The following is a 23,745-nucleotide window of genomic DNA, read 5'->3' as shown; positions in this document are numbered from 1 at the left end:
GTGATTTGCCAGAAAACTACAAATTTTATGAGGAATAGACCAAAAGCATGAAGCAAAAATCTAGGCATTATGCAAAAATCTTGACAATTGAGAACTTATTCTGTATTCTAAAACAGATTGTATCCTAATTCACATTGGGAATACATATGACAACATGCATGTAGAAACAAGTACAGAAAGTAAAAAATTCATTACACTCTCTCATCCTAGTTCGGCTGCATTTTTTTTAGAAATTAGTCTAAGGAATTCCAGTTTCATAGCAGGGTGAACCACGTGACAGGATATTTCCTGTTTTAGATTGTAAGGCATTTTATATTTAAGACACAGCTTTAGATGCAGGTATTTTGTGCTAGGAAATTGTAAGAGGGATTTTCTTAAAAATAACTTACAGGAAATAACATTTTTTGCTCAGAGAAGAAAGAGATTCACATCATGATTGCAGTACGCTGTATATTATTTCTTTTCTTCATTCAGTTTTCTACTACATTAGGTAAGTTAGCCATATACAGTTGGCAGAAATGTGACATATTTTTCTGATTTATAGTTCTTTTATTTCCAGTTTGTATACCAAAATGTCTGGTTAATTTTGTAATTATTTGGCAAATTAAGTGAGATATGTACTGTTACTAGTTAACTTATTGGTTGATGTTACAAAGTCCAGCTGTAGTGATGAAATCTGCATGTGTACGGAGCTACTTTAAAATGAGGAAAGACGGGTTACTGAAAGTAATTAGACCAACATTCAACACAGTATTTTTTTTTTACTTGCTACTTTTCATAATGCTTGACAGGCACAGACTACTGAAAAAACAGAGATCTGATTTAGGACACTAACTCTTAGAGGACTATTTTCTCCATATGTTTTACCAAGAAAAGTGCAGAATCAGAGCAAGAACTGAACAGAAACATATGGATTTCTTGCATGCAAGAGTGAGTGTGTTTGCATGGGTAGGTGTGTATGTCTGTGTGTCTGTGTGTTTGTGAGAGTGTGTGCCTGCACAGGCACATGGTGTGTGTGTGTGTGTGTGTGTGTGTGTGTGTGTGTGTGTGTGTGTGTGTGTGTGTGTGTGTGTGTGTGTGTGTCTGCAAAATAAGTATGAATGGCTGGGAACTTAAAGGTAATGTGTATTTTCTTCACCTGTGTTAAAGATTTGTGCTTAGGACTTCAACTGACTTATTTAATACATGGCTGATAAAAGGAATGCCCGTTATAATAAGTGGTTGCTGTTGGAGGGTGCTTAGCATTCTCACCTATTTCAAATTCTCAGAATGGGAAATTCACGGAACCATGAGATTTTGCAACTGAAATCTCAACCACAGTTAACGACAATTGTACAATTTTAGTTATTTTTATTTTGCATCATATCAAAGTGTTTCAGATAGAATACAGTTGTTTTATACAGTAAAAGGAAGTCAGGAAATATGCTTGTTGTAAAACATTTTTTCCTTATTTTTCATATGTTTTGCATGAAATGGTCCATACTTGGAATGTAGTCCAAAAGAGAGGGAAACATTGTGACTTTAAATACTTTGTCCAAACACAGCACAAGCTACTTGTTACGTTTTTATGACTAGTGAGAATCTTAGCTTTGGATGATAGGCATAGTTTAAAAATTCAGTTGTATGTAAATAAAAATGTTCATAATCAGAGGCATCTAACAGTGTGACCTTAATATATTATAAATCCCATATCTTTCTTAAAGCATACTACATGGATGCAGCCCACTTAAAGAAAACCTTTCACTTTAAAGAAACAGTACTTAGTTTTAAATTGCTTAGTCAGAAGGTGTCTACTATTTTCTGATAAACTTCAAAAATAGTGCAACAAATCTGACTGACAAACGGTTAAAACTCTTCAACAGATATTATAGTTTCCATGAAATCTCTTTGAGTGAATGAATTCAAAAATGGTTGTTTTTGCAGACTTGCATTTAAGCAATAATCTTTGTCTACGGGTAGATATATCAGGATTTACCGCTGGCTGGTGTGGTTTGATTGTCATTATACAACGATCCCCCATTAATATTCAAAAACGTGCACGCTGATTGGTCAGCGTGCACGTTGTAAATCAGAGTTATAGTAATGGAAAAAGGTCCGGACGCCTGGACTTTTTCCATTACTATAACTCTTTTTTTACAGCAACGGAGAACACAAGATCTCCATTTCTTCATACTGTCTCGCTGTGTTAAACCCATTTAACATAGCAAAACAGTTAGGGTTGCCACCTTTTCAAATGGCCAAAGTGGAACCATTGTGGTTGAAACATCAAATTTTGCAGGCCAAAACATACCCATGGCCAGTACAAGGGACAGAACTTCACTTTTTTGCCTGAATAAAAGCTTATTCTTGTAGCATTTTAGTTGCTTATTCTGTTTCTTATAACATTTAGGTGTTTCAGATGCAGAATAACTGTTTTATGCAACTATTACATAAAATATAGGAAATAATTTTGCCCTAATATTTCAGGACAGTTGCCATTTTTACAATTTTTTTGCAGGACACAACTGCCCAAAGAGGGACTGTCCCTCGCAAAGTGGGACAGGTGGTAACCGTATAAACAGTTTGTAAAAAGCAACGGAGATCTTGCTTTCTCCATTGCTTTTGCCCACAGCTCTGATGTACTGCATAGGCATACGCATGCGCAGTACATCAGAACTGCTGCAAAATACCAGACAGCTGCGGAAGGGGAGCAAGGAGGCATTATACAATGCCATTATTTAAGAAAAGTAATTATTTTTTTTCTTAAATAATGTCATTGTATAATAGCAATAACCCTCGCCTGGGTGTAGGTAATGCTGGATTTACCCACGGCTGGCTTTGTTTGGCCACTCGGGCTTCGCCTTCATGACCAAACCACACCAACCATGGGTAAATCCAGCATTACCACACCCAGGCATGGGTTATTGCTATAATAACCTTTAGTCCATTCAGTGTACTGTGTTTGCAGGCTATCAGTAAAATTCTATCATGCTTATTGTTATCTGAAATGAAGTTGTTAAAGAGTTGTCTCAACAACTACCCAGAAGTTTTGCCCAGGAGTTACAACCATGAAGTGAGTGCTGTATAAATATGAATAGTCATATGGGTCTCACAATTTTCACATAATTTACACCATAAGGTGTCAGTGATGTCTATAAACATGTCATTGCCTGCATATTAGCCTCTGACATGTATCTATACCATCAACATTTCAAAATACTCTTTTCATTTACATTGTATATTTTAACATAAGTGATATGGATGTTTTCTATAACAGATTTTTATACATTTTAAGACAAAATAAGGGTGACAGGTAGATGATTGTGTCTTGTGCTGATGTGCGACACAGTCTCTATAACTGAATAGCTTCAGAATTCAACAGTTCACAACCTTCTGTGCTGAAAGTACAGACAGCTACCCAGTATCAATATTTGTTCATCACAACAGCACAGACTTTTCCTTGCATTTATTACTACAGAGTCTCTCTCTGTTTATTTGAGATATAAAATGCAGAATATACAGCATTTGCACCCCTGTTAACTCCATTATTAAGAATAGTAATATAAATTTTGCATGATACTGTCCTGTTTTTTAACACTACAAAGTCTGTACCCGTTTTGAGACAAAATGTATTTTATGCAGCATTTGGTCCCCTGTCAACTACTTTATTAACAACAGTAATATGAATTGTGAATGATAAATGATGTGTCCTTGGTTTTAATGCATATGTACACAAACAAGTAAAATACACTATAATGCCACATGTATTTGTCAGCCTGTAACTCTATAGGCCTGTCTATAATGTTGGCTACTAAATTCTTGTCACAAATAAAATACACTGTTATTCACAAGGTATTACATATGTTAATTACTTAGTTATGCATACCTCAATAGTCAAAGACATGAAACCTAAAGGGGGAGCTTTTAATATCAATATACACAGTTAACATTCTAATAATTTTATAGCTGTTTCATATTTTCAACATGCTTCATTGAAGAGCTCAAAGGACAAGTTATAGGAGGTTGACACTAAGTAAAATAAGTTTTCATTATCATTATGTGACAAGCTTAATAAGTAATGAAATATTATTTTTTGTATCAGGGCTAGAAAAGGGTGAATGACAACTCACTAAAATATGGTAATATCACCATCTGTAGCATAAATGTGATGTAAAACTTGTAAAACAGCTGTGAAAATATTAAATAAAACATTATAAAACAGATGTAAAAATATTAAGTAAAACACTGATTTGAAGTAAAATCGGTTAAGAACACTTGACAGTGTTTTGTTGCAATTGTTCACCATTGCTGAAAGTATTAAATAACTTAATCATGAATAATATGCATACACTGCCGACATACATTACTCAAGTGCCTGTTATGATTGTATCTCATGTCTTAAGCATAACTTCCTTGTACTGGTTGACTAATTTATATTTTCTTAGTGCAACAACCACGCGAGATAATGCATGCTTCTATAACACCTATGATCATGTCTTTATACATAATGTGTATTTAGTAAGAGAATGAAAGAAAGCTGGAAGATAACATCAGTACATTTGTACAACCTCCAGGTAGCACTTTATATTATTGTATGCACTGAAAAGTATTAACAGGGCCAATATGATGTGATAATGTAGTACAACTTACAAATTATGTGATGGTCATTGACACACTGTATTCACTGTGTTACTAGCAGGTGGCTTGGGTACTCTGAATTTTCATTCATTCATTCGTTCATTCATTCGTTCATTCATTCATTCATTCATTCATCCATTCTGTGATAACCCATTTAATCCACTGCAGGGTCATGAGGAAGACAGAGCCTTTTCCTGCACTTGATTGCTGAAAGGTTGTGAACTAGTCTTAAAAGGGGTACCGACCCATTGCAAGATGCTCTTGCATGTTCATCCATATACAGCATGCCCACCAAAAGGCAGTTTTGGAGGACTGTTAATGAACCTACAGCACATCTCTGGGAAGTGGGAGGGGAAGTGTAACACCCAATAACAATCCACATAGTGACTAGGAGAATAAGGAGACCCCACTAAAAGGCATGTCAGCTGAGAGCCAAACGGACAACCAACAGCTGTGAGATAACAATACTCACTGCTGTGGCACTGTACTGTCCAGTCTTGGGTAATACAAATGCACCCATTTAAAAACAATAAAACAAATTTATCTGTGCTGGTAAGGTTTGGGTACTTATGTAGATCGTGTTTCTGATCACACAAACAGTGCACAACTGTCTATTAGCACATCATTTGAAATGAAAGGCATACTAGTTTAAAAAAATGCAGATGAAACATAATCTCTGCAACATGAAAGTAAGCATAGAGCAGTACTTTGCATATAAAGGAATCATTTAGTGAATATAACTGATGTACACATTTAAAAATTAAATGAATAAACTATTGAAAATGAAAGAACAAATACAGTCATGGAACCATATTTAACATGAGTAGAATTGTATGTGTAATATATATGAAGTCCTCAGTAGGTTATAATCGGCATGCAGGTTATGCTAATTAAATTAATTCCTTAAAAGAAAGCTAATTAAATTAATTCCTTAAAAGAAAGCTAAACCCTCCCACAAGAATGTCTATATCTACTGTAAGTGCCATTGGAAGGCTGGGGGCAAATGGAGCACCTGGCCCAGATGCCAAATTGTAGAAGATACCAAATCTTATAAAAACAAAGTTTGAAAGTTCAGAGGCTGTCATTTAAAGATCATGACTTTGATCACTTACTAGACAGCACATAAACTGGTTGTCAAACTTCTGTTTCTCTTAAAGGTAACCATCTCTAAAAAAACAGTAGTTTGACAGTGAGACAATTTACAAGCCATCCAATAAGTGATGGAAATTGAGATAGCTTAATAACAGTTTATAAGCTCTTTGTTGTTCTAAGATTTTGATGGCCAGCATTACTTCTACTGGATTTGAAGTGCATAACTGCAAGTTATGCTGTCTGAACAGTGCCACGTGGCAGAGCTGAGTTTCATGATTCGATTGGTTTTGTGGTTATGTGGTTTTTTTTTTGGTTAGGGTTAAGGCTTTAATGTTAACGTTAAAACTGGGGTTTTAGAGGTAACAACAGGGGTTTTAGGATTACGACTTGGGCAAGAGGTATGATATTAAGCTTAGAGTCTTACAGTTCAACATAGAGTCACAGTTCTTCCATCATGTTTATTTCCTATTTCATCAGATGGGTATAACACATTTCTTGTATTCTAACAAAGGACATGCCCAAACAACATATGCCCATGCAGCAAAAGTAACAAGCAGCACTCAGATGGGGGGCGCCAACTGGAAGTGGTTACAAAAGTGCCAAAATCACTTGCTACAACTCTGTCCACAATGTATTACAATGTTTCCTGCCAGTAAAAACTGCAATAGGATGGATACTTTCTGAGTAACTATTGAAACTTACATGCAGTGAAACAAAACTAAGTCAGATGGAAACACACAATAATAAATGGATATTAAGTAAAACAAATATGAGTAACTTGAAAGAAGCAAACTGTCTGGGAGAAATACGGTGATTTGTAAGTAGGAACATCAAGTTAAAACTTTCAATTTATGTGCAGTATTATGTGCATTTTTGGATACCTCGTCTGCATAATTGTGAAGAAAGGGCAAAGTCAATTGAAAGGTGGATTATAAAAATGAGAGAAGGTAAACAACATGAGACATATAAAGAAAGAAGGATGTCAAGTTCTTAGAATGAATTCCTTAGCCAAAGAAATAAATTATGGGTAATATAAGAGAAATATTCGAATAAATAAAGAGATTCTTTAGATTCTGAGTACTATATTAAATTATTAATAGCAGCTGTAATAGCAATAATAAATGTATGCAATATCAAGAGGACCCATTTAGAAGAGATAAGTTAGGAAATTCAGAGGGCTGCATATAAACTTCTCTCATGGTGTCCATATTCATAAAGGACACCCACACCTCAAAGTTTGTGGCAGCATACATGCATCGGAGAGACCAGGTGCAATTAACCATAAGGCAAGACTGCTCTGCAATTTGTAGCATGTTACAGGCCACCCTCTCAAACTCAGGAACCTCACATGGCCTTCCTGAAAACATTGGAGGGGATAAATGTATCTCCAAACACCATCATACTAGGTGACTTCAACTACCCTAATAGACTGCGAACACTACAAGATTCCTGGAGTTCATAAACTCAAATGCCATGGAACAACTAGTCACCATGGATCAAAATGTTCAACACTGGTGAGATCAGATCATAAACTCCTGAAACAAAAAGACCACAGTGAAAAACTTCTCCCCTGAGCCAGTGGTAAACATTACTCAAACCGCTGAATCACTTACAAATGCCTTCTACCAGCACCTACAGGACTGCATGGATCAGGCAATCCCAAACAAAACTAAGACTCTCTGTACCAAAGGCAAGCGTCCAGTCTGGTGGACCCCAGCCATAAACAAGCTCTACAACAAAGGAGGAAGCTACTACAAGATAGAGCAAAATCCTTGAAAGGTAAGACACCTTTGATCATTATAAGTAAAAACTAAGAGCTCTCATAAAATCATCCAAGGCTAATTTTGAGAGAAAAATGGACTCTAAAGACAATCATAAGGCCTTCTTTAGCTATGTTAGAAACCTAGGAGGAAACTCCCAGATATGCTCAGAATTAGTTCAAAATGATGTGAAAATTACTGAACCTACACACATTGCTAACATACTGGCTGACAGGTTCAGGGTGAGAACTGCCCTCACTAAGGCAAAAACACAGCATCCATGGGACGGATGGTGTGTGCTTCATGAACTCAACGAGGAATTAAACCCACAGTTAGGACAGCTGTTTAATCTTAGCCTCACCTCAGGATCATTACCCAAGGTGGCGGCCGGCGACTGTGGTCCCACTTCATAAGGGCGGTGCCTCCACAGACCCTCCTTATCTGCAAAGCCATGGGCTGGATCATAATGGAACTCATAAATAAAGACATAGGGAACTTGCAGACTTTGGATCCAACCCAGTTTGGCTTTGTCAAAGGCAGATCATGCCTCTTAAACTTGGTTGACTTTTTCGAGACAGTCACCAAGGCCATTGATGACCCCACTCAGGTATCATAAACTCATCAGCTTGAATGTAAACCCATACATCACAAGATGGGTTGCAAACTGGCTAGCGACAGAACCCACAGGGTCAGAGTTGCTGGAGCCATGTCAGACTCAAAGCCTGTCACAAGTGGTGTCCCACATTTCTGAAGTACAAGCAAACACAGGAACATCTGACACAGATATTCTCCAGAAGGGCCTCACAGAAGCGGATAACTGGTGCCAGAGCCATGGCCCTAGCTACCATATAGGTGACAATCCAGTGAGCACAGAAAAAGTCATCAGGGATCTGGGGACCCAAGTTGAGATCATGAAGGATTCACATCTAGATCAACTGTACTCATCACTCATTAGACCTATGATTGAGTACAATGCCCCAATGTATCTGACCAGGCACCTGATGCAGCTTGAAAGGCCCCAAAGTTCCTCACCAAAAGGATAAAGGGTCTCAAAATATGTCTTATAAGAACTCCAGCTTTATTCAGTCTCATGTGACCTGTGCCTGACATATAAGGCCATGTCAAACCCAGATTTGATGAATATGCTTCACCTCAAAAATCTAGATCCCTCAGAACCACGGACAGATTCATCACCCAGAGACTCCTATGCTGTGGAACAAAATGCCTTGTTCAAGAGGAATCTTGACCAATGGATGGGAGATGCCAGGGATTACTTCAGTGTCACTGCTTGACAGAGGCACAGAAAAATGATTTTTATTGAAACTAAAGGGGGTATAAATGCCCTTGGGCAGATAGCCTAGTATGAACCTATGAACCTATGAACCTATGAACCGCAGGAGTAATGAGTAATTGCACCTCCCTTTCCAAACTGTGCCTAGGCTAAAATCAGTGAATTTATTCAGGAATGTATTCAGCGTGCATATATGAGGGTGTCTCTGTAGTATGTGAGTGTGTGCATAGGATGACTTTTATATAAGAAAAAACTTATAGTATAACCAATAAACCATTCGTAGAAGATGAACCATGTAATTCTTTCATGTAATCAAAATCTATGTTCTGTGCTATACAGAAGTATATTTAACTGCAGCTGTACTCCATGCAGTTTGTTCTGGTACAGTGAATTATTCAGTACCCAAGCAAGTGCTGACTAGAGGAACACAGTGTGTAACAAAACAGGGCCCTGCTCCACACTTTATACTTATACTGACAGTGCCATGTCCATGTGCTGGTATGTTGTATAGTGTATGTTAAAGCCCAGGAGCCTACATTTTATTTTGAATTATCCTTTATTACCCATGATTGCCTAATACCTCATAAGCTGACAATGCTTATTATACAAAGTTTCTAAGTAGTTCACCATAGTACGACAAAATGTAGTTATTAATAGTTGGTGATGGCAACTTATAACTTCTTCACAACTTTTTTCAGCATGAGTCAGAAGGCTTGAATCTTCCAATTAGTTTACTCTACAATATCATGGCAGAATTTCTACTTGACACTGAAAACACTGAATAGAGGCAAAGGAAAATAATCTCCTACTTTCATTGGACATTTTAGGTTCTCTTTCACTCTTCCAGATGATGGGTGTAACTTTACTTAACAAACTATATATGTTTTCCTGTAGTGCTCATATTATTTATCCCAAAATGATACAAACAGTACAATCTTAGAGAAATAGTGTATAAAGGTTTGGATTTACCAAGATATCAACTGTGATAGATGCTATGAAGATAATACTTGGATCAAGTTTTTATTAGCTTCAGTCACTGTCACCTCTACTACTTCTGTAGTGCGCGCACACACACACACACACACACACACACACACACACACACACACACACACACAAGTCTACTGTTCAACAAAAACACATTTTTTTCAAAGAGCAGAAGTACAAACCCATTTCAGACACTGCAAACATGCTTTTGCAAGGGGGGAAGCCACCCTGCAGCTCCCATGTGGGGGGCTGCACCCCCATATCACTGTTACTTATATATACTAACTCCGAGATTGTACTACAGAGGGGAAACAAGTATATTTCCTTATCCCCACTGCATCATGCTTTGGTGGTGCAGTGTTTTTTACTTTTATTTCCAGTTCAATGAACCAGTATTCGCGAAAGTATACTTTGCAAAAGTGTACTTTTGGTTAAGTGCACTTTCACTGAAATGGGTTTGAACAGAAGTAGACCCATATATATATATATATATATATATATATATATATATATATATATATATATATATATATATGTGTATATATATATATATATATATATATATATATAAAATATATATATATATATATATATATATATATATTCCATATCATCGAATCACAGTTTGTCGACACTCAAAATATCGAAATCCCACGTCATCAAAGCAGTGGAACAACAAAGATCTTCCCAGATCTTTGAGTCGACAAACTGTGATTCGATAATATGGGATTTTGACAAAGCCATGTAGATCCCTTTATATGTGTGTGTGTGTGTGTGTGTGTGTGTGTGTGTGTGTGTGTGTGTGTGTGTGTGTGTGTGTGTGTGTATATATGTATATATATATATATATATATATATATATATATATATATATATATATGTATATATGTGTGTGTGTGTGTGTGTGTGTGTGTGTGTGTGTGTATAGATATGTGTGTGTGTGTGTGTGTGTGTGTGTGTGTGTGTGTGTGTATATATATATATATCGTCATATCAATATATATATATATATTTCAGGTGTGTGTGTGTGTGTGTGCACTAGTGCTGAAGCTGCTGCAGGAATTATACATCTACAGCACAAGTTTTTTATAGTTTAATATCAAACTGTTAAATCTCAAAACAAAATCTATTTATTTGTAAGCAAGCACAACCACCTCGAAACTCCAAACAGCAAAACACAGATCCAATGAGTTTGAACATTTTGAGAAGATATATCCAACACCGTTGTATATACATATATATATATGGTAGTATAAACCACTAAATATATATATATATATAACTATATATATAAGGTTAAGCGCTTTCATCTGGCACACTCCAGACTTCATCAGAGTGCCTTGTGTGTAGCTCACATTGTCATTATGAAGATGATCTCCAATACTATATTTTGTTAACCTGACATAATTTAATGCATAGGCACTGTCAATGGTTGCATCAATTTTATATTAAAATACAGACTCATGCTCACAGTTAATAAGAATGATATTAGAAGGACAGTTTCTCACTAGTTAATGTTGTCAGCATCTGCAAAGGAAAGTGCAGTTAAGAAACCAACTGCATTGCCCACCATTCTTTTATAACATATGTTTATATGATATAGTGCATATGTTACTAACAGTATAGATGTGTACATTGTATTATATTGTACTGATTTTTAGCAGCTGAAAAATTCTGTATTGCTAACAGTATTGCTGTGATGTGCACATTGTATTATATAAGTATGAATTGATTTTTAGTAGTTGTAAAATTTTATGATACTAAAAGCATTGATGTCATGTGTACGTTGTATAAGTATGTACTGATTTATTGTGATTGTGACATTCTGTGTTAATAGCAGTTCCAATACCATGTATACATTGTAGTACATAAGTATGCATTGAGTTGTAAAATGCTATATTACTAACACTATTGATGTGATATGTACATTGTATTAGTATACATCGATTTAAAGCAGCATTTCCATGTTACTAACAGTATTGATGTAATGTGTGCATTGTATTAAATGCGCATGCATTTGTTGTGATTGTAAAATTCTCTGTTAGTAACAGTAGTGAAGTGATGTGAATATTGGACTGCAGTATATAAGTATTTATTAACTTCTAGCCATTTTAATACTCTGAGATTAGCATCGCTATACATGTGACTCTGTTACTTGATAGATTATTAGAATGTTAGACAGCAGTGTACGTTGAGGCTCATATAATTACTGGCATGTAGTTCTGATGTAGTAAAATTGTGAATAATTATCATTTTTTTAAGTATCTGAAAGCATGGTTACATTATGATAATTTGCAGTATTGTTTATTTAGTCTTGGCCTGATATGTCAGTTTTGAACAATCTATCAAGGTTTAAATAACTTCCAGGCCATTCGTGAATGAAGAGGATGTTCCATGAACAATGTTCCTGGTGGGGTATCTGGCTAGTGGTGTCATGAACAACAGCCTGGTATGTGAAGTAGAATTTGACTAGCTTTTGTTGGAGGATAGACTTCTCATTTACCAAGGCACACTGTGCTTCTTTATGCAAGCTCCTCAGTAAGCCAAATGCTAGGGGACAGATGTAATATGTCAAAAATTTTACAAAAGAATGTCTTTACATTAGGTGTCACAAACTGTGGGCCATTATCACTTAGTAGTTGCTGTAGAACTCTAGTTCTGGCAAAAAATGTATCTTACTACATAAAAAAGTAGTGAAGTTCATGATAAACATCTCTAGCTATTTGCAGCATGTGACAACTACCTCCAAAAATGTTGTCCCCATAAATGCCCAGCAAAATTAATGTCAGTGTGATGCCAAGTTAAGTTGGGTGTTTGCCATCGATGCAGGGGTGTACATTCTAGCCTATTCTAATTCAGCTGACACAAATAATGAAAAACTTTCAGACAACTTAACGTTTTGCTAGACATGAAAAAATGGGTCTATATCAGTTCCGCGAAAATCCATTACAGCGAATACCAAAAGAGCGACACGTATTAATTGAACCACAAATACACCAAATGCACTAAACCGCAAAATTTAAAACATCAAACGGTCATAGTTGGCCAACCCCACCACCCGCTACATACTACCTACCCAAACAAAATAAATAAATCACATACAAACACTAACCAAACCCTACTTTTTACCCTAAAGTAAAGCACCAAAACCCAACTTCTAACACTACACTAAACCCCACATACACAACTATCTATGCACTATCCTTAACCCCTCCCAAATCCTAAAGTCCATAACTACCACACACTTCCCCTGCAGAAATATATCCTAACAAAATAAATAATACACATAAATACATTTAACAAAACCCTACTTCTAACACTACACTAAACCCCACATACACAACTATCTATGCACTATCCTTAACCCCTCCCTAACAGTAAGGTCCATAACTACCGCTCACTTCCTCTACAGAGATATACCCTAACAAAATAAATAATACACATAAATACATTTAACAAAGCCCTACTTCTAACACTACACTAAATCTTACATACATTACCTATCTATACACTTACCTTAACACCCAACCTACCCTAAGGTCCATACCTATTGCACACTTACCTTATGGAGCTATACCGCAGATGGACCAACCAAAACACTTCGACATTTCGGATTTTGCTGTTTTGGACGTTTGGCGTTTACGTAGTTCGCGCAATATGTGTTGATCATTCCGTATTCGTGAAAATGGCGTTTTGATCATCTGATAGGGAGCCTGAAAAAATGCCCCCAAAAGATTCAAGTTTTGTAAACAATGATTTATGACTTTGTATACAGTAGCAATCATAGTCCTGAGATAAAAAAGTTGCCTCATAATGTCTGCTCTGCATTACAAATTGAGACTGAGTAGACATTTGTCATGTCCCAACATATTTTATCCATGGCAAAACTAATGAATAGCATGCGCTTGATAATAATGTCATCCCAAATATTACTTTTTACCAAATGTGATGATGACACCTCATTCTTACAAGGCAGACTGTCACTGAGTTTTAACAAGTCTGGTCTTGCAGAGTGAGATTAGACAGTAACATAAAGCATAAAGATGTACAAATTATTAGCAGCATATTAAGTCTGCTGGTTTACTGACTATCCAACCAGTATAATGCAGGTTGGCCTGGTCATGCTGTTCTTCTCTCAGGCACAATGAACTATTCTGACTAATAACTGCACATTATTTTCTTTACTTGCAAGAAAAAAGTCTGTAGCAATAACCTGTGTATTAATATAGTTTCATAGGTCTGTTGTGGTAAAAAAAGCTGTAGAGTTACATAAATCACTTAGGTCATTGGCAGGCCAACTGTGTGCTGAAGGCAGCAAAAGAAGTAACAGCACTTTTATTCCTGAAATCAGAGATATTATTTACTATGTGCTGCATGAGCAGTATTGGGAAATATTTGCGTAAGATGTACTTGGATGACTGCAAAGATATTTTCTTGTTAACACTGGGCAAACTGTCAGCAGGAAATGTAACAATTTCTAGTGGTTTCCAGCAGTCTGTTGATTCAAGAATGTGATTATTTTCAGCAATCTGCCTTTATGTGTTATGACATCCTGAATTGCTTTGTATTCTTTTAGAAATTGTATTTAACCTGGAAGCAAAAATAAGCCAAAATGGTGGTTTTCCACTGTTCTGTCCATCCATCCATCCATCCATCCAGAACCCTTTCATTTTTGCACATGGGGCTGGAGTGTCACTTCAACAGTGACAATCATCTAGAACCAAGGTTTACACTGCCAGGTGGTTAGCTGGTCTGTATATACTTAGTGCATTGTAAGCTCAATATTTTAATTATTTCTCTTTAGAAAAATGTGTGCGCACACGTTGAATTACAAATTGAAGAAGTTCTGCTTAAATTGACAGAAGGCAGGATATAAAGGATTTTTAAACAGAATCAGACTAGATTTTGAAAGATGAAATAGTACAAAATAATTGAAGCACAGACACCAGCTACTTTGTGAACCATGAATGACTCAATCTTTTCTGCAATCACAAATTACATAGAAGTATAAATACTGACAAAAATATGATGCACAGAATGTATATTGTAAGCATTGCATTGCCAAGCAGGTATACGCAAACATCACTCAGATGCCCAAGAGGCTTTTATTTATTTAATACGAAATATCTTTTCATGTCTTTCTTCAAATTAGCCGTAGTTATAAACAATTCCCTGTCCTATAAAATTTGAAGTAAGTCAAACAGGAAATAATGAAAATAGAAGGTAAATGTCCCACATCTGCACTATGGCAATAAGCTCAGGTCAGAGCTGATTATGAGCAGAACATTCAAATAAAAAGTAAACCAAACCAAAAAGAACTACTAACTCTGCCATGCGTGGCAGTAAACTTGTGACAGATGTTGCTCTGCATTCAGATGGCGCAGTTAAAAGATTCATCCCAGGATACGGGTTTGAAAAGTAATGCAGCCATGTGTATTGCAGAAGAGAAAATGTTAGTCATTTGAAAAGTAATAATAATAATAATAATACCTGTTATTATTTACTGAAGGGGAATACCTGCGTAGGCCCATTTTCAGTGGAATACCAGGGAGAAGACCCCCCCCCCAAAAAAAATAAATAAAGTCAGTATTTATATAATGGTAATGATGCAACCAATATAACATAACATAATATAATAAAAATTCCTGCCTGCATTAAAATTAAGGATAAGTAGTGTTTCCACATATCACAGAATCTATGACTTTATTATGACTGTGTAAAACATCAAAATAAATATCACATTCCAAATGAAAAAAATATAGACAAAGTTGTTATAGGGTTTAATGTTTGTCACTTTTTTTTCTTTAATATCTGCAGGAATCCAAAGGACTATGTTTGAGGTAGAACAGTACCTGAAGCAGTAACTTGATATCTGCATCCATAAAAATGGATTTGGGGTACCTCAAGCCACGTATGCTGATGAGCTATCTTGTAGCCCTATGTCCTACTACAGCACACTGGGAATTGCTGGTTGAAAGCTTATTTTGCCTGCTTGTTTGAACTGTTTTTTTTTTTTTTTCTGAAATTGGTGCACTTTGTTTGAAATTAGTATACTTTGCTGTAGCATAGACTAGATTCAGACCTACTGAATCTAGTTATGTTTGTATAACCTGAACACTAAACAGGCCATCTTTAGTTGGGGAGGGTTCCCCTGCTCCCCAGTGGCAGGAGTGTGCAGTTAGAAGTCATTTGATTGAAGACTGTTGGAATAGGGCTCAGTTTTGAGTTTTTATATTGGTTAATTTGCTTAAATCAGTTTGCTGTCATTTGCTACATAAGCAAATCCAAGCCATCTGCTGCTCTCTACAAAACTTAAGTAGAATTTTTCATTGTATGTTGCACTATTGAACTGCAGTTTTACCATATCACTGCTTATTTGTACTTTTTTTCTGAAATGTTTGCACTTTGTTTGCTGTAGCATGGACTAGATTCAGACCTGATGAATTTACTTCTGTTTGTATAACTTGAGCACTAAATCAGGCCATCTTTTATTGGAGAGAGTTCCCCTCCACCCTAGTGGTAAGAGTGTCCAGGTAGAAGTCATACGATTGAAGGTTGCTGGAACAGGGCTCAGTTTTGAGCTTTTTTAGTGGTTAATATATTTAGATCAGTCTGTGCTCATTTGCTACATAGCACCAGGTTTGAGCGTCATGCACTGCCACACAGCAGTGGGCAATGTTAGTGGTTATAAATGCAAACACTTTTGCCTGCAAATTTTCCCTTAGTACTGTGCTGGTGATCCATCGGTGAGTTCTCATGATTGTCCCTCACTGACAGGTGATACATTCAGTGAAGTTCCTGAGGTACCAACACAGATTCTGCCGACTAGCCCTTCATAGTTTTTGTCCACTTCTTCTGTGCTCTAATTTACCTGGTCCTTCCTGTCCTCTCCCTGTTTTCTGACCACATCAACTTACATATCATTATGGATGGGCAATTTCCCACTGTCTCTCCAGCCACCATGGTCAATATGGGCATCCTGAGGCAATGTAGCAATTTCCTCATGTACACTGATGACTCACTTCTACTAGTCCACACAAATTCATTATGTGAGAGATGCAGCTATAGCAAGAACCTAGAATCCAGGCTCTCTCATTCACCAGTCGTTCATTTGATAATAAGCAGGTTGTCACCTCCTGCACATAGCAAACTAACAACACATAAACCTACATATGCATAGGTCCTTACAAGAAGCTTATCTAAACATCAGAGACCTCCCAAACACAAACACAAGCATGCTTCACATAATACATCCTCTGCAGAACATAGCACACATAATATATTACTCACCAGTGTCTCATCAGTCAAGCCCCTAATGGATAACAAAAACAAACATCTTAGTCATAGGCGACTCAATTGTGAGATACACAGATTTCCATCTTACCAGGTGGGATAAGTAAAGGTCACAGTCAGCTTTCTGTCAGGTGCCAGGATCCACCACATCATACATACACTCAAGTCTCTCATCAACAAGCTTTGTAATGACTCCATCAGAGTCCAAGTTGGTGTGAATGACTTGAGACATACCTCACTGGACTAAATGAAGAGAGGTATAACTGAGCTCTTTGATTATGCATCTCAGGCAGGTATATCCCTAGCCTTAAGCAGAATTTTGCCTTCACCTAGAATGATACCTCAATATAAACAAAAAAATATTGACTTCAACAATTAACTTAGTTTCTGGTGTCATTCAAAGGGCACCCAGTATCTGTCAGCCTGAGATGACCAGAAAAAAAACTATTACATGCTGAACATTGATATAGTGTCATTGTTTATGATTATACCATGAGATGATGGCATTGAATGTGTGAGAGAGTTTTTGGGTAAATATGCAGACATTGCTAACCACAACATAATTTTTTATTGCGCTCTATTAGACACATTGTTAGATCATTTTTTCTGTTTAATAGAAATTATTATTAACATAATAAGGGAGTAGAAATGGAGTCAGCAGTAGCACCTGTGCATGCAAACTTGGTCCTAGGTCGGTGGAAGTTAGAGGTTTTGTCAACATTAATTCATTCAGACAATCCAAATTTTAGTGCCATTTTTTGGTCTGCCATTCAGCCAGTGGTTTTTATTATTTTAGAAGTTATATCTTGCAATGGTCTTCCATCTGCAGCTGATTAGTTACATAATTTTACTAAATAATGGATATTCAGACATCACTTTAGGCCCTTGGTGTCCTCATTTGAATAAGTAGAATGAAATTGTAGTTCATACTGTGAACAATGTTTTAAAGCTCTGAGGCTGCAGATTACTGATTATCCGTTGTCGCCTGTAGTACTTTTGCAACCAAAACTACTCACAGGTCAACATCTGTAGTCCAAAGGGCCACATTCTTTTCCTCAAATATGTCCTGAAGTAAACAAACTGCAGATGGGCTGTAACAGGAAAAACAAACAAACAAACAAAAAAAAACTGCAATGACAAGCTAGGAAAATTAGCAACTATAGTGAAATTATAGCTGGAAATCTAGTTTTACAAATAAATGACAAATGCAAGCAATGATATGAGGCCGTTCCGATTCTCCAAGCTCATATAAGTACAAAGGCTAAGATATACAACCCTCCTACAGAAACAGAAAGAATCTGTTGAAATTGTTAGAGGTACCTTTGCATTTGGATGTCCTGTTACAAAAATCAGAAGAAAGGGTGATGCTGGCATCTTTTCATAAGTCTTTATTGAAAAATCAAGCCTTCAACATGAGCTACATCAATCTCTGAGTCGTACTGCTGCTAGTCTGACTTTAAGTGATTAAACCAGTGACTGATTAAACCAGTGACTGTATCAAGACTAATGATGACTGCAAATACCTAAGATACAGAAGGTTAACTAAAGACGTTTATCTAACAGGAATGTTCGTAGTTGGGCATATCTGTATATCACTTATGTTGCTCATTATAGTAGTTGCATTTATAGTCTCAGTTACTGTTAGGTTATAACATTTTGAACTGTTGTAAATAAAGGTAACTGCTTAATAGAGATTATGTGTCTTATTTAAAACAAATGGTAGAATAAGTATAAGGTTAATATTCTTGTAAGAAGGTTACAGCTAAATTTGATAGTCACATGACCTAAGGATTGATACTTCCATCCATCCATCCATCCACCCATCTGCAACTCCATTTTCCTATTTTTGCACATGGGGTTGGGGTGTCACTTCAACATTGACACTCATCCACAGCCAAGGTTTACACTGTCGGGTGGCTAGCCCTGTCATAGTACTTCTTCCACACCATACACTTAAATCAATTCATAATAAGCATTTTAATGTACAAACCAAGGTACAGATATGAAAGACATTTCTAGCATATTTAGAATGTCAGCATTGTCATTTTCATCAACCCCCCCCTTTTTTTTGCATTTTTATATGAGGTCAGATTGTCATATCAACAGTAGTTAATGTGACCAAATAGCCAATATTCATACCACCAAGTGTTAATACGTTTATAAAATTACTATAAAATTAAAGGTGAAAGCCTAATATTCATCATTTATTATGCTTCTTTTAAATGGATCCATCCATCCATGCTCAACACCTTTTTCCCATTTTTGTATATGGGGTCGGGGTATTACTTGGTGATATGCAATATAACCTTAACAAATGTTGTAAGGACAGTACATACTCAATGAGCATAAGTGCTGTACACACAAAGATTGCCAAGTAGATGAAGAAAAAAAGCAGTTTGGAAAATCATAATATACAAAGTGCATTTGGTATTAACAGCAATAAAGTCAACAGGGACAAATAGATATCTGCCATAATATTAAACTAGGCTACCTGAATTAGAATTAATCTTATATTTATCATACTATATAGTCTACTAGACAAGAACAGGAACTCCTGGCAAAAACACAAAGTAGTCAGTTCATTAAGTATCACACTTTTCAATCTTTACTAATATTAGACAAGCTTTTTCTGCTAAGTGTCATTAACCTATAGAAAATAACTGCAGAACATTATTTATATTGCAAAGAGTGGGCACAACTAAGTTGGTTGATTTGAAAAAGAAGCAGTTCTGAAGTAATAAATGTTAGCTAATCTAGGGAAGCAACCCCTCTTAACAATGACCACAAGATTTGAATGTATTAAATAAAGGACGACCAATAACATGAACAGTCCACGAACAGGCAAACTATGACTTCACTTATAGTAAAATTAAAGCGACACTCCGAGCTTATAAAGAAGTTCTTTTATTACAAATAGGTAAGCACTTTCACTTGGAGCTTCATCAGAACATTGACATAATAGTGGCCATAAAATCATTAAAATAAAAATCACTATCCAAACAAATACTACCAATTAACTCATAGCTGATAATTTAAAATGATACACCTCAAATTTCTTGTGACCATCCAAATAAAACCAAATAGACAGCTTGTAAAAGGCTAAACCCAAAACAGTAAATCATTCACTTTTTCAAGTTCATTTATAAAAGACATATATATTTATAAAACAACCTATGCTTCATCTATAAACAGTATATGCTACATATATACATATATTACATAAAAAATATATATGCAAATGCACAAACTTGAGCCCTTCCTCTTAATGTAAAAACAAAGATTATATACCTTAATAACCATCAATTATTAATACGCTTGTAATTCATTGTAACAAGTGAAAAACACATATAAAAGTGTATACAAAACTTAAAAATAAAAATGATTGGGGTAACTCAGGAACCTCACATAGGCAGGCATACATAAGTTATATTAAAATATGCTTCACTTTAAGCCTTCTAGATTTCAGTGCAGGTTTAATCGAAGCCCTTTCATTAAAGCCTTTCCCTTTGTCTGCTCTCATTCTTAATATCCATTTAACTTCCCTGCTTTCTGTGAAGTTCCTTATATCACCCTCAAATACTGTAGATTCAATCTTATCAATTACCATGAACTTAAATGAATGGTTTTCATCTGATGATATAATATGTTTAGCTAAAGCATTATTCAGAGACTTAATTTGAATATTATGTATTTGTTCTCTTATTCTATCTTTAAACATATGATCTGTTTTATCTATATACTATGAGTGACAAACAGAACAGATGGCAAGATAAACCACATGCATGTCCTTACAGTTGGCATGAACGTGGAAGGTAAACTTACGACCAGTATCAGGATGAGTAAATGTATTAGTAGTATCTATGTATTTACAATAATTACAGTCACCACAAGAAAATGTGCCTAAATTAAGGGCTTCATGTTGGTTGGCAACCCTCGGGTAGCATAACATTCTCTTTAGGTTGTGTTTATTCTTATACAGATATCTAGGGCGATCACCTACAGCACTTCTTACTCCAGGATCTGTAGTTAAAATCTACCAATGTTTCTCTATAATATCAGTGATAAATCTGACATCTGCAGTATAAATCAACGGCACCTTTAGAGTAGGAGTAGATATATTTGAAATAAAGTTATTCTCATCAGCACCTGTAGAAGATTAATAAGGCTTCGCTCTATTCTGTCTAAGTGATTAAATATCCATATGGTCCCTTTCAACCTCTTGCTCACTATAGCCTCTAGTCAACAATCTACCTTTTAAATCATCCATCATTTTATAAAAACCTGCATTTGAGGGATTAAATCTGGACTCTCTCATTCCCTGTCTCCTGATTATGTTCTTAAAAATATGCTGAGGGTGTATACTGGTGCAGTGTAATAAAGTATCCCTATAACATGGTTTACGATACACACCTATGTTAACATAACCACATTACAACCTCTCCACATATATATCCAGATATTCTACTTTAGTTTGAGAAAAATTCATTGTGAATTTTAAATAATCAAACCTCCTATTTAAATCTGAAAGAAAGTTCCTCAGTTCCTCTAGGGTACCTGCCCATACCAGAAAGAGGTTGTCCACAAAGCGTTGGTAGAAAGTGACATATCTAATATACAATTCCATTTGAAATAAAGTCTCTTGTTCCCAAAGTGCCATAAACATGTTGGCGTAGCTATTGGCACATGAGGTTCCCATAGCTATGCCATCATGCTGCAAGTATATCCGGTCATTAAGGTGAAAGCATTATTCTCCAGAATAACTTCCAAAAACAGGCATACCAAATCAGTTTGTCTATTATTATAATCTTTATGTTCACATACGTATTTCTGTACTGATTGAACTCCTATTTCATTGGGAATAATGGTAAATAATGAATGAACATCAAGGGCAGCAAAATAAAAATCTGTACCCAACGGTGACATACCAGTATATTCATATAAGTCAACTAGGAACTGTTTGGTGTCTCTTAATATATAACGGTTCCTATCTATGATAGGTCTTAGTTTATTTTCCACATAAATGGAGAATGGTTTGGTGAACTATCCTCAACCAGAAACGATAGGCCTCATGGGGGGGGGGGGGGGTTGGCTGTCCTTGTGAATCTTAGGTAAACCTTGAATGGTTGGCAACAGAGGATGATCAACTTTCAAAAACTTATATAAATGAATATCTAACAGATGACTTTTAAGCAGATCTTCCAACATAGATAAAACATTCCTATGCATAGAATGAATTTTATCTGAACCAATCTGTAGATAGAAACTTTCATCACTCAACATTGCCCCCATTCGTTGTATATAATCACTCTTATTCATAAGGACTGTCAGGCCCCCCCCTTATCTGCAGGTCTAAACTCAATACTATCATCATTCTGTAATTCTTTTAGTGCTTGCCGTTCCCTAAAATTCTAATTATACCTAAGTCTCTTACTACTATTCAGTGTATATTCATTATGATAGAACTTATAAAGGTCGTCTTCAACCATTTTGTTGCATGCCTCTATCAGTGGATGTAAACATGGCATATATAAACTAGGTTTCATAAACCTTCTAGTATTATCAAACAATAAATCATTAAATTCCAGCTTTAACATTACATTCCTGTTAAAACATCTAATGTCTATCATGGTCTCAGTGAGATTACTAGAGGTAGTAGGAATGAATGTCAGTCCTCTGTTCAGAAGGGTAATCTCATCATTATTAAGTTCACGAGTAGATAAGTTCCATATCAACATCTGTCCACTTGACTCCACATTTTTTACAGAGTCTGATTGGGCTCTCTACTAAGAGTTTTTGCTTGTATTTCTACATCCCTCAGCTCATAGACCGTGCCCTGGTTTGTCCTTTCTCCAAATTTATTGGTAATGGAAAATGGGGATAATGAGAGGCACTAGATGTAGAAGGAAAAACAGCTAAAGTAGTATTTAAACTGTTAGGCATTTTGGGCCGGAACTTCACCATTCTGTGCTAACACCAATGCCTCATTATTCATGTTGCCAATTGAACCTGTATTAGTTACTACTGCTGAACCATCTTGTGATGTAGGCAACACTTGACTGGGAGAATTGATAACAACCATACTCACAGGCTCAGTAACAAGCCCTTCTCTGTATGAAGCATTTGAAACAACATTAGCATTCACATTTCTATTAGCTGTTTACTCTGTCCTGGAGCCTACAGCTTTATTATTCCTTCCAGTACTGGCAATGTCTATTCTGGGCCAAGTAAACACATGTCCATTATGAAATTCTCTTACATCTTTCTCTATTTTATCTCTTTTTGTGCTGGAGGAGTCTCCGCTCATATATAACAACTCCATCCAGCATTCCCTCCAATCCCCGGTCAACACATACGTTAGAAAAGTCAGGTTTTATTTAGATGCTCAAAAGAAATTTGTGGTGTATCCTTTTAAATGATCAACTATGAGTTAATTAGTAGTATTTGATTGGATAGTGATTTTTATTTAAATGATTTTATGACCACTATTATGTCAATGGTCTGATGAAGCTCTAAGTGAAAGTGCTTACCTATTTGTAATATAATAACTTCTTTTTAAGCTCAGAGTGTCACTTTAATTTTACTATAAGTGAAGTCATAGTTTGCCTGTTCATGGACTCTTCATGTTATCAGTTGTTTTTTGCTTATTAACTTGTTTGAACACTTCCACATTAATCCTTGCTGTGCAGTGTTTGTTTTGGTGTTTTT

At 36.0% G+C, this 23,745-nt stretch overlaps 1 protein-coding gene across 1 annotated transcript in view; it reads left to right on the top strand.

Annotated features, from left to right (window-relative positions):
• The first annotated feature begins 311 nt into the window (after positions 1-311).
• Positions 312-23,745, top strand: part of LOC122796781 (macrophage mannose receptor 1-like) — a 1,193,236-nt gene continuing 1,169,802 nt past the window's right edge. The window contains exon 1 of the mRNA XM_044065508.1: positions 312-490. Coding sequence (XP_043921443.1) covers positions 433-490 — 58 coding nt within the window. The 5' untranslated portion in view covers positions 312-432. The remainder of the gene's footprint in view (positions 491-23,745) is intronic.

The sequence above is a fragment of the Protopterus annectens genome, chromosome 3.part0, assembly GCF_019279795.1.
Source record: "Protopterus annectens isolate FY-2018-M chromosome 3.part0, PAN1.0, whole genome shotgun sequence".
Classification (NCBI taxonomy): Eukaryota; Metazoa; Chordata; order Ceratodontiformes; family Protopteridae; genus Protopterus; species Protopterus annectens.
This window is presented reverse-complemented; position numbering and strand designations above follow the sequence as displayed.